At 41.3% G+C, this 13,147-nt stretch overlaps 1 protein-coding gene across 1 annotated transcript in view; it reads right to left on the bottom strand.

The window, feature by feature from the left end:
• LOC126281547 (AP-3 complex subunit beta-2) overlaps positions 1 to 13,147 on the bottom strand; it is a 223,057-nt gene that overhangs the window by 74,277 nt on the left and 135,633 nt on the right. Inside the window, exon 13 of the mRNA XM_049980608.1 lies at positions 7,504 to 7,716. Coding sequence (XP_049836565.1) covers positions 7,504 to 7,716 — 213 coding nt within the window. The remainder of the gene's footprint in view (positions 1 to 7,503; positions 7,717 to 13,147) is intronic.

The following is a 13,147-nucleotide window of genomic DNA, read 5'->3' as shown; positions in this document are numbered from 1 at the left end:
GTATTTGCCAGACAGAACTGAGTGCAATGGAGAAACATGCTGTTTTACTAAAACAAAACAAAAATTTGCAAGGTTTGCTTGTGATGTTTCATGTTTCTGGTTGTGTCCATGTTGTAACAAAGGGTGTCGTACTCAAACCTCCCTGATTTCGAAGACCCAGGAGAAAAACACAGTGGATATGACAATTTATTTTTATTTAATCATATGGATGCTTAGGTGCTTGACGAATTGACTTATTTGGGCTTCGGAGAAATGTTTGTCTGATGTCCTCCACTGTCTCTTCTGAAACTCCATAACGTGCACCACCAGAATGTTTCAGAACACTTCCTATTGCCAGAAACTTCCTATAACATTCCTTAATTGTTTTTATATCAGGTGGATCAAATTCATACACTTGACAATAATTTCTTTCCGCAAACCACACTACTGCTTGCATGTGCTACTGTGGAATCGCCATTTTCACTTCATGTGATCATGCTGCACTCTGGCAACGATACCTGGCACTTCTGACATGTAAATATAAATTCTTTGAGATGCTTTACAATGTGGTGCATTTTTCATTGTCATATCTACTGTGGTTTTTCTCTCCTGGGTCCTTGAAATCAGGGAGGTTTGAGTAGGACACCCTGTATAAGTCATAGTGTTAAGCATCAGCAGCTAAAGTTACGAGAACTAATTGGTAAACAAGCTAATTAGTTAATGCTTTTTCAGTTGTGACAAATGTCCGCCAGTAACAGAAAATGTAAAAGTACGAGTGAGTTTGTGATAGAGCAGTTACGAGTTAAGTTACCTCCACGAGCTGCATAGGAAACCGAGTCAGTTGGCATAATGTCACTATAAGTGAAGTAGATGCTAAATGACCTAAAGGCCTCTCAAATGCTTAGTAGTAATACATTCTTCAGAAAGACATGTGGTTGCAAGTGAATGCAAATGTTACATACATTAGAAGAACACAAGTTATGCTCCACTTGTGAGTCACTCAGAAACTACTACTTGTGCCAAAATTTGAACACCAAAAAATTCAGAGTAAGTCAATTGCCATCTCAATTGATGTTACTAGTAGCACTGGATAGCTTGAGACACAAAATCTCACACTTGCAAGTAACAGCTGTTACTGGTGCGCAACTGTTTCATTTCTTACTACACTGCTTCACGCATAGTGCATCTCCGCAGTTCAGAGGGACTGGTCTTGGGTGGGAGAAGACAAATGGCACATACAGTGTAGAAGGTTCCTAGGTCCCTAGAATTATGCTGGAGAGCATGCTCCGCTACTGGGTATCGGACATTTCCTAGGCGGACAGTTCATCTGTGTCCATTCATGCGCTCAGCCAGTTTAGTTGTTGTCATACCAATGTAAAAGGCTGTGCAGTGCAGGCATGTCAGCTGATAAATGACATGTGTAATTTCACGCGTGGCCCTGCCTTGAATTATGTATGTTTTACCAGTAGCGGGGCTGGAGTAGGTGGTTGTGGGGGGATGCATGGGACAGGTTTTGCAGCGGGGTCGATTACAGGGTAGGAACCGCTGGGTAGAGAAGGTAGTCTGGGAATATTGTAGGGTTTAACAAGGATGTTACGGAGGTTGGGGGGGGGGGGGGGGGGGGGGCAACGAAAGGCAACTCTGGGTGGTGTGGGAAGAATTTTGTCAAGGGATGATCTCATTTCAGGGGTTGACTTGAGAAAGTCATATCCCTGGCGGAGTAATTAATTGATGGATTCGAGGCCAGGATAATATTGGGCGACAAGGTGGATGCTTCTGTGTGGTCTGAGGGTAGGAACATTGTTGTTGGACGGGGAGGAATGTATTGCTCAGGAGATCTGTTTGTGGACAAGGTCTGCAGGATAGTTGCGGGAGAGGAAAGCACTGGTCAGGTTATTGGTGTAATTGTTGAGGGATTTGTCACTGGAGCAGATACGTTTGCCACGAATACCTAGGCTGTAGGGAAGGGAGCGTTTGATGTGGAATGGATGGCAGCTATCAAAGTGAAGGTACTGTTGTTTGTTTGTGGGTTTGATATGGACAGAGGTGTGGATGTGAGCTTCAACAAGAGGAAGGTCATCCAGGAAGGTGGCTTCGGTTTTGGAGAAGGACCAGGTGAAATACATATTCGAAAATGAGTTAATGGGATGGAGGCTTTCCTGAAGACCCAACAGCTGCTTACCCTGACCTGGTATAGGTTTATAAATGACATCTTTGTGGTCTGGACTCATAGTGAAGAAACACTCCTTAATTTCCTCCATCCCATCAACTCATTTTCGAATATGCATTTCACCTGGTCCTTCTCCAAAACCCAAGCCACCTTCCTGGATGACCTTCCTCTTGTTGAAGCTCACATCCACACCTCTGTCCATATCAAACCCACAAACAAACAACAGTACCTTCACTTTGATAGCTGCCATTCATTCCACATCAAACGCTCCCTTCCCTACAGCCCAGGTATTCGCGGCAAACGTATCTGCTCCAGTGACGAATCCCTCAACAATTACACCAATAACCTGACCAGTGCTTTCCTCTCCCGCAACTATCCTGCAGACCTTGTCCACAAACAGATCTCCTGAGCAATACATTCCTCCCCGTCCAACAACAATGTTCCTACCCTCAGACCACACAGAAGCATCCACCTTGTCACCCAGTATTATCCTGGCCTCGAATCCATCAATTAATTACTCCGCCAGGGATATGACTTCCTCAAGTCAACCCCTGAAATGAGATCATCCCTTGACAAAATTCTTCCCACACCACCCAGAGTTGCCTTTCGTTGCCCCCCCCCCCCCCCCCCCCCCCCCAACCTCCGTAACATCCTTGTTAAACCCTACAATATTCCCAGACTACCTTCTCTACCCAGCGGTTCCTACCCCTGTTACCGACCCCGCTGCAAAACCTGTCCCATGCATCCCCCCCACAACCACCTACTCCAGCCCCGCTACTGGTAAGACATACATAATTCAAGGCAGGGCCACACGTGAAATTACACATGTCATTTATCAGCTGACATGCCTGCACTGCACAGCCTTTTACATTGGTATGACAACAACTAAACTGGCTGAGCACATGAATGGACACAGATGAACTGTCCGCCTAGGAGATGTCCAATATCCAGTAACAGAGCATGTCCTCCAGCTTAATTCTAGGGACCTAGGAACCTGCTACACTGTATGTGCCATTTGGCTTCTCCCACCCAACACCAGTCCCTCTGAACTGCGCAGATGGGAACTTGCACTCCAACACATCCTTTCATCCCGCCATCTCCCTGGACTGAACCTACCTTAAATAACCTCACTCCCATTTACTCTTCAGTCTTCTTCTCTTTCCCTTTTCTCTTTAGCCATTCATGCATCTTTTCATCCTACATCTTTATACTATATACCTCTTTACTTCTGTATGCATCCACTTTGGTTTGAAGCTGGTACAGTACCTACAGTAGAATATCTTTGGCTTCCCTCTGACAACCATGCCTCCATCCTTGCTACCCTCCCTGTTTTCCTTTCCCTGTTGCTTCATAACCTGGGTTGTGAGTAACTAAATCCACTTTCCCTTCTTCCCTTTCTTTCCCCTCTCTCCTCCCTGACGAAGGAACATTTATTCCGAAAGCTAGGAACGTAAAGCTAGGAACGTAAATTTTCGGTTGTTTTTTGTGTATCTATCGGCTGTACTGAGCTGAGGTAAGTACTGGCCAGCCCCTCTACCTCTTTGTTAGTATTTGTTTCACATCTTTATATGAGATTTTCCATTAATTATTTAAAACACAGTTCAAGCTACTTTTTACGATTTACAACACTGACTTGTGGCTTTTAGACTTCAAGATAAGTTCATTGCTGAAAAATCAACCACCACCATGTGCCAGATATGCGATGCAGTGCAACAATTCATAGGATACTGCAAGTAGTTTGAATAAATCACCACAAGAGGTCATCAGCGATGACTTACAGTAATAAAGAGTACAGGCTCAAAGAAACAAGACATGTAATGATACAAGACATGTAATGATACAAGACATGTAATGATACAAGACCATCAATGGATATATTACCCCAGTAGTATAGCATTTCAGAGAGTCAAAAATTGTTAATAACAATTGTGTCTTAATAACAAGCAGAAGGAAAACCGGAATTTATAACACACACGGAGGTATATGGAGAATAGTTAGGTGCACCTTGCTCAATACTTTCACATGAAATGTATCAACCTATAAGCACAAGGACATGACAACAGAGATAACAAGAGAAAAGTTATTGCAACTGCCCTGCTCTAACTACTACTGAAAAATATTTGTGAAAATGTTTATTGTGTTTAGCATAAATTTTGGAGCTTCACCTACATGTGTTTGTATTTAATTATGTATTTATGTATCTTAAATGATAGTCTACCCCTCCCTCTGAGCTCAACTCCCAATTTTGAAGTGTATTTTTATTTTATTATGGCATGTATAAAAATGTTCAAATGCAGTTAAGAGGAAGCTGAAACTGAGCTATTAAAAAGTAGCATACATACCGTATTTACTCGAATCTAAGCTGCACTCGAATCTAAGCCGCATCTGAAAAATGAGACTCTAAATCGAGGAAAAAACTTTTTCCCGAATCTAAGCGGCACCTGAAATTTGAGACTCGAAATTCAAGAGGAGAGAAAAGTTTTAGGCCGCACCTCCAAATCGAAACAAAATTGGTCCATTGTAATATGAGACACAATTTAGGTCGATTGAATGACGATACAGCTACAGTAGTTTGGTTCGAGTCATAAGCTTAGCAGTTAAGCTTTACCAGGTATCTATTGCTATGTGTCAGGCGCTCTGTCCGTATTTATATGGGTACCCTTCCTTTTTCACGTGCTTCGTCTGGTTTGAATTGATTGCTTATTTTTCTTTGATTTCATAAGTGCCGTTCTCTTTGTTATAGGTGTTTATGTCACTCTAAGCTGAAAATGCATTACTGTACTGTTCATGCATTGTTTGTTGCATTCTGATGAGTGTTTACGACCTGTCACCGCTCGCGGCATGGCTTGCTTTTGTGCACACTACTGCCGCTTACAATTAAAAAACAAAAGAGAGGAATCACCTCATTAACGAAACAATGGCAAGAGACTGCTATTTGTTGTTACTTACACTGCTTCGATAATGATCAACAAGAACCAAATAATATACTGTGTATGATAGAAGGTGTTCTGAACGAGAGTTTAGCGAAAAATTTTCTCCGTTTGAAAATCTTTGCAGATGCCTCTTTAGTACATTACATTCTGCACAGAAATTAGTCATCTTAAATTTAAAAATCTAGTCGATTTCCGTGCTTCATTCCTGACTGTACCACTATTAGGCATAAGAATAATACGAATATAAACATGACATGATATGATATGTATATTCTTCCGCATTTGCTGTTGTCTCACTCTAGTTTCGCAGTTTATTAGGCACACAGGATTTAAATGAGATAGCAGCAAACACGAAACAAATACATGGCAAAATGTTTATATTCGTATTATTCTTAAGGTGAAAAGAATACTGCATGTGATTCACAATACATAAAAGTTCCCATTAGCAACCATCTCTTCTCACAGGTAGGAAAAAATCCAGAACACAGAGTTGGCCATATTGACAAACATCCCAAACAGTCTTGCCAGTCGGATTTTCATAGTACATTGAAATGCTGCTACATTTGAAGATGTACAATACGGAATTTGTATTTACTTTGTTGGATACTGTATGAAAATGCAGTGGACGAAACGCTTAGCGGAGAAAAAAACTCGTCTTCCACCTTTTTTAAAATTTATTTACTGACGCAGAGGATTTAGTGCCAGTATTTATCTTTGTGCCTACAAAGTATGCCTAGGTAACGCTACATATATTCGACGGCAGAAGTTAGTTGTGGCGGCATCCACCAACATTTTTCAGAACTTCCGCTTGCTTTGCACTCGATTCTAAGCCGCAGGCGGTTTTTTGGATTACAAAAACCGGAAAAAAAGTGCAGCTCAGATTCGAGTAAATACGGTAGATTCTTCATACTATTGCAAATTTGTTCATTTGAAAACTGCAGTTGAGGGAAACATCCCACATATGAGGGCATACCTCCTCATCTAAATATTGTACATAATTATTTGTTCTCCTTGAGAGTCGTGCACACAATGCACTTTATGCAACAAATACGTTTTGTGCTGAATCCAATCATGCTGTGAGCACCATGATGCGTGTTGCTTCAACAATTTAGGTACAGTAGCAATCCCCAGTAGAACAGGAGATACGAAAAGCTTAGGCAATGAAATGGTTAGTAGTTAACTACACAAGCATATATTCAAAATTAATGGTGATGTCAAAAGCCTCTATCGTGTATGCCAAAATACAGCATAACATCATGTGAAGAGCCCACTTAGTGGCCACACCACTATGTCCATAGGCAAACGGAACTTCCAAACTGCAGAATCTAGCGATTGACGTGAGACTAAACACTTGTTGTCTTCTATGGTACTGACGGGGCACGCTTCATGTGCGTCCGTTCTGCTGGAATTGCCAGTGGGTGCCCATAAGCATATACTGCTGCAGTTAATTTTTTGACCCTCCCGCTTTGATTACTTATCCTATTACTGTGTTGGTAGCTGTATTCTGAATTTCTTTCTTATATCGAGAAGGAGCTAGCCGGATTAATCGGAGCTAGGCCCTCCGACAGTACCAAGACTATCATATTCTTTTCCAGCCACATTATACCGATGTACCTCTCCTTTCCTGTTGCAGTGCTCCATCTCACTTTCTCAGTTCTTTCTGCAGGGCATCAGTAGTGTCCTAATTAATTAACCAGGTACATTACTAACCAGGGTGTATACGTGGACCAGGAAAAAAAATTCCCGGATTTCCTGATTGAAAATACACTTTCTCCTGGGTGAAAATACACTTTTTCCATGTTAAATGACAGTATACTTTTCCTCGGCACTGCAAAACTTATCAATCCTTAGAATACAGTGAATAATGTCTGATTAGTCACACTACTTCAAAGGCATGGCTCTCCCAATAAATTAAGCTACAGAATTTTGTACAACCATCTACTCAAGTTTCAAGCAAATTTGTTAAAAACAGTTTATGGTAAAGTAGTTTTCAGATGCCAGGAGAAAAAATGTACATACTATTTGTAACGACAACGTTTGATTCTTGGTTTCTATAACTGCCAATTACACCTTTTAAAAGCTTGTTCTGTATTCATATGTATTTCTTATTGTTAGTGTACCCCCTGCTTATCGTGAGTCACTTGAGCCTCCACTGATGCAATTCCCGACTGCGAATGCTGCAGTCATTGGTACTCAATCGCCCTCATTCGGCCAGCCGGCCCTCTAACCATCTCAACCCCAGGTCCATATTAATTAATGTAGATCCAGTATGCATGCCTGGCTGAGTCCCATCTCCCAAGCCAGCATATTGCACCTTAATTTATATGGGCGGTTCATCACGTGGTGAAGCATAAACATATGGAAGAAAATGAAAATCAAACTGACATTACATGTATCTTGTTTATATGTTCAACAGCTTACCATCTTGAGAGCTGGGCTCTGTGTCCGAGTAAAATGATTTCTTCTTAACAGGATGCACCTTCTTTGCACGTACTGTATTTGTTACTGGTTGCTGCTCAACGTCACGCACTTCTGATGGTGGTGCTACATCAGGATGAGCTGGTAGATCATGGTACCCGTGAGCCCGAGCATTGATATAGTGTGATAATGATCCTAGCTGAAGACACTCGCGCTCTGCAAGGTATAGAAAACAGTTATTGTGATATGAAATATAGCACAATGAATTACTGAAATAAGTGACATCAAGGGAGATGAACATGAAGTAAAATGCAAAGAGGCTGCACAATAAAAGTCTGGATACTGTTGAAAGGTCTAAGAAAAACAGTAAATCAGAAATATAAAATTATGAAACAGAAAAGAAAACAGAAATATTTGTTTCCAATTATATTCTGGTATGCAGAAGTCAAAAAACTTTTACTTGTTTCATCCACTTAGGAAAACTGAGTAACATTATTATGACCATTTGCTAGATGTGATGCCTATCGAGCACAATTTACGATATTTACATGTTAAATGTGCCATTAAAGTAGGTATATAAGAGTAAAATGTTGTCTATATACATACTCTCTTTAGTGCTGCCATGGGTAAAGGAAGTAATATTTCATTTTAAGACGGGGTTTATCACACCAAGGGATGAAATGTTTCTGAAATGGTATTGATTCTGAATTGACCGAATGCTTCTGCAAAGAACAAGTATCAGGAGGAGACACCACATTTTCACAAAAATTTTCAAATTCTTGCAATATGAACTGTAGGCCATTTTCTATAACTAATGTATATAGTAGACCTTCCGTTGCAAAAATTTTTGTCAGAGCTGAAAATACTGTCGCCACAGAAGTAGACTGACAATGTGCCACATATGGAAACTTAGAATATGTATCAATAACAATAAGCTAGTAAAAATTCAAAAAAAAAATTCCCCAAAATCTACAGGAATTTGTTCCCAAGACCACTGTGGAGCTGGCCACGATGACGAAAGGTGCATGGAGGTTGCCTGAAGGGTGGCACACTGTGGGCAAGTTGCAACCACTTGCATTATTTTCCCATCAATGCCTGGCCAAAAAATGTATCTGTATGCTAACACTTTTGTATGTGACACACCCCAATGGTACACATGTTATAAATGCATAACCTCATACCAGAGGATGGGCAGAAGTTCAGCCTGTGGAGTGGTGTCCTCTGTAGCTAACACCAGATCTCTGTCCCAAACCGAAAGATGATTTTGGAATGAAAAATAATTCCTTTAAGGATCAGAAGTGCAGCCTGCAGGTTTGTCCAGCCGGCTGTGTTGCACAAGAGAAATGCAATGACAATTTTAGTGCTAGTAGTAGGAAAACCATCAACAACATTTTGATCTTCCATGTCCACATGAAACCCAAGTAATTCCTCCTCCTCAAACTCTGGGTCCAGACAAATCGGCAAACATGATAAGATGTCAGCATCTGCATGTTGGCCCATAGGTTGAAAATGTATCTCATAGCTGCATTGTGACACCGAAAGAGCCCATTGCTGTAAGAGATGAGTGGCTTTGCCTGGCAAGGATTCCAAATGGGTAAAATGAGACATCAGTAGTTGTGATCCGGTGAAACTTGGACCAATATAGAGTAATGTGAACCTTTTTTTTGAGAATACACAATTGCTAGAGGTTCTTTCTCTATCTGAGAATAACACTGAAGCACTGAATTTAAAGTTTGAGAGGCATATTCAATAGAGCACTCTGATTCATATGCATACTTATGAGCAAGTATGGGGCAAAGGCTTAACTAAGATGCGTTGTGGCTAACACAAAGTGCTGGCATACCTCAAAATTAACCAAACAAGGGACCAACTGCAGCTTAGATTTCAATAACTTGATTGCCCCTTCACAAGCTGGGGACCATTTGAAACGAACTTTTTTTACGTAATAATGCATGGAGTGGTTGTGGCACAGTAGCAGCGTCCAGTACGAATTTTGCCTAAAAACTCTTGTAATTCCTCGAAAGGTGTGGGATGTGGCAATGCAGCAATGGCATCAATATGCCGGTGCAATGGTTTAATCCCAGCATGTGACACTTCAAAACCCAAATAAATAATAAGTGGTTAAAAAAACTGTATCTTGTCCAGATTGCACTTTAACTCTGCGGACTGTAAAACAGAAAATAGAGCATGAAGGTTCTGCAAATGTTCCTCTGTGGAGGCACCAGACACTATGATGTCATCCAAACAGTTCATGCAGTCTGGAAACATAGGCAATAAGTTGCTTTAAAAGGCACTGAAAAATAGGTGGTGCACTTGCCACACTGAAAGGCAAACACTGGTAATGATAAATCCCAAATAATGTATTGATAACTCGTGACAGCAATAAATATGCATCTGCTAAGTCAATCTTTGAAAACTAATGACCCCTAATAATTCTGCTAACAACTTATCAGGGTGTGGTAAGGGAATGGTATAAATTATTGACAGTGCATTAACTGATTTTTTTAAACCACCACAAAGGCATTATTTACGTGTAGATTTTTTTACTGTCAGCAGTGGCACTGACCATTCATGGAAAGAAGTATGTCAAATAACATCAAGAGATTGAAGACAATCTAATTCTGCCTTTACTTGACCCTGCAAACTTACTAGTGCTGGGCAGGCCCAGAAAAAATGGAGGCGAGCAGACTGTTTCATCATAATATGAGCCCGAAATTCTGTTGCACAACCTAGTCCTGGAGAAAATACAGAGGAAAATTTGGGACAGAGCATGTAACTGTTGATATGGAACTTGATCTGAAACCAAATGTACTTTGTCAACAATGGAGAAGCAAAATAGTTTAAAAGCACCAAAACTAAACAGATATTCAGTGTAAGCATTGTCCACAACTAGGAATTTCAATGAACAAAATCCAGCCTTGTAAATTAGAAGTGCAGAACTGTTCAAGAATGGTAATCTGTTGTTTGTTATAACTCACCACCCTCTGTGACACTGAAGCCAGAGGGAGAGAACCCACATTCATAAAGTTGAGAATTCACTAATATTGCTGCAGCACAAATGTCCACCTGCATTCCCAATGTTTGTTAAACACACACACTTCAATGTATAACTAACTTGGAGACACTATCACTGTTGACACACTGTTCACATCCATATTCATTTTATCGCCTCTCAGGTTCAGACGAGAGTTACACACAGAAGCAATGTGTCCCTTTTTATGGCACCTATTACAAGTTGCCCAGCTATTGGGGCACACGATCCACTCGTGTTCAATAAAACAGTATGGGCACGATGGCAGCAGAGCATAAGGCTGTTGCTGTTGTGTCACAGACTGTTGTTACCATGAATGGCGATTGCCTGTATGATGCTGAAACATCTGTTGATCTGCTGCAACAGCTTCTCCACTCCCTTGGGAACTGATTGATGGCCGGGCAGGATGAGAGGAACTGATCCCTGCAATTTCAGACCAGGCTTCTGTCTGGCTACTTGCAGTCTGTAAAACTTCAAATGACTAAGCTATGTATAATACTTCCATAAGCATACTATTTTCACACTGTAGAACTCACTCTTAAACTTTCCTATCAGGAACAAGATGCATGACTGTATCTTGAACCATGTGATCTGCATAGGATTCCTTATCAACATTTGTCACAAAATTACAACAATGACTAAGTCCATGCAGTTCTAGTGCCTACGTCCTGTACAGTGTTTTGGCTGCTTTTGGCAGTGGTAAAACTTAACATGAGCAGCAATAACATGAGTATGTTTACAGCGAGAGGTAGAAAGTAACTCTGACGTCTGATCAAAAGAAAGTCTTGAAGGGGCAAGCTGACAACAACTGACACAAAAACTGATACACACAAGGTGAGATCCACAACAAAGAGAGTCTTGCATATGTTTAGGTCTGGAAATGTTGTCGCAGGCATTTTTTGTAAACACCCCAGTCTTATTCTGCATCATTCTACACAGGGAATGGTGGTGGGTATGTTGCTGGCAGTCGTGCATGTTGTGCCAACATAGTTGTTAAGTTGGAAATACTAACTGTCATTGCCTGCTATTACACGAGAAGATATTTAAGCATTGCCTCCATGGAAATTAACTCAAAGGACCAATGACTGAGATGGAATAAGGGGAGTCAAATACTGTAATCAACATGAGAAACAAAGCACATACAACAGATAACACACAAGTGGATGGCAGAACCTCACACTCTGGCCTGTATGGTCATTTGTTCTAACGGAGGGTGCAGCTAGCAGGCTGCACACTCAACTATTGTCATACAAGCAGATCAGGTGGCCTCTAGTGGCCAAATCAAGCACAAACTTCATGCATGAACTATGAAGTGGCCCACACACAAATTTGGTAGTCCACAGGAGAATAACACCATCCTGGCTAATGATGCGCGGTGAAATACGTGTGTACCATGTGGCAATAGGGTAAAGCTGGAAGGAAGACTTACCTATTTACACATCTAGAGCACCTTTTAGGCATCATTCTCATAATTGTTTTTGACGAAAAAATAGGCTGCAGGACAGGTTTGCCTATACCAATCCTGCAAACACTAGTTCTGAAATCGATGTTAATAAATTTGAAAGTGGTATTCAGTTTGAAAGGTCAAGGAATACTTGGATTAAATCAGTGTGCCTCGAATCCTTGATTTTGTTCATGATGATTTGAGAGAACAGCAGCCTAGAGAGCTTTGAAGAGAATTTAACGGTAGCATATAGGGAATTTCCTATGACATACTGCAACATATTGGAAGATACACTTAGCTACCAATTTAGTTTTGGCTGCCCACCATGCTTTTCAGCAGAACTGGTGACCTGGCACGTGCATGGAAGGCCACAGCTCAGCTCCCAACAGCAGGTCTGGACAAACTACAAATCAACAATCTGGAAGCAATCTGATCACAGACACACAACTTTCTAACAAAGCCACAATAAGAAGACAATCACAGGGTGCGCACTGGCAGATGCTACTTCACAGCAATAACCAGTGCCTGACAATGTCAAGTAGCTATATCAAAGAAATAATGTGAGATTTACAACATAATTTGGTGGAAGGCCTGAGCGCCATATATTTAAAAGAGCAGCTGAAAGAAGAACAGAACCACAGTGACTTCCATGTTACCCACTACCAGAACATATTATGGTCAACAGGCACATATTGTAAAATGGGGTAAAATGGGTTTCTGGCCACAACAGCTGGAGACAGTGCTTTTGTGTGTGTGTGTGTGTGTGTGTGTGTGTGTGTGTGTGTGTGTGAATGCCAAAGTACACATGCCATGGAGACGTTCCACTGGAAGACAACAGATTCGCGTGCTCCCATCAGCATGATGAAGAATGTATCGAGATTCATCAGACCACGTAATGCTCTGCCACTGCGCCTACATCCAGTGCCGGTGGTCACGTGCCCATTTCAGTTGTAGTGTTAGTACTTTCACATGCATCAGTCACTGGCTGTGGAGGCCCACCATTAGGAGTGTTTTTGCACTGTGTTTCTGGACACATTTGTAATCTACCTCGCTTAAAAGACTGATGTTAGGTCTGCCACAGTTCGCAGCCTGTCCTGTTTTTTTACCAGCCTGCCCAGCCTACGATGTCCAAAACCTGTAATGAGAGGTGGTTGCCCAACCCCACAATGTCC

Source organism: Schistocerca gregaria, chromosome 7 (assembly GCF_023897955.1).
Source record: "Schistocerca gregaria isolate iqSchGreg1 chromosome 7, iqSchGreg1.2, whole genome shotgun sequence".
In the NCBI taxonomy this organism is placed as follows: Eukaryota; Metazoa; Arthropoda; class Insecta; order Orthoptera; family Acrididae; genus Schistocerca; species Schistocerca gregaria.
Note: the sequence above shows the minus strand (reverse complement) of the source record. Positions and strands in the feature narration are given on the sequence as shown.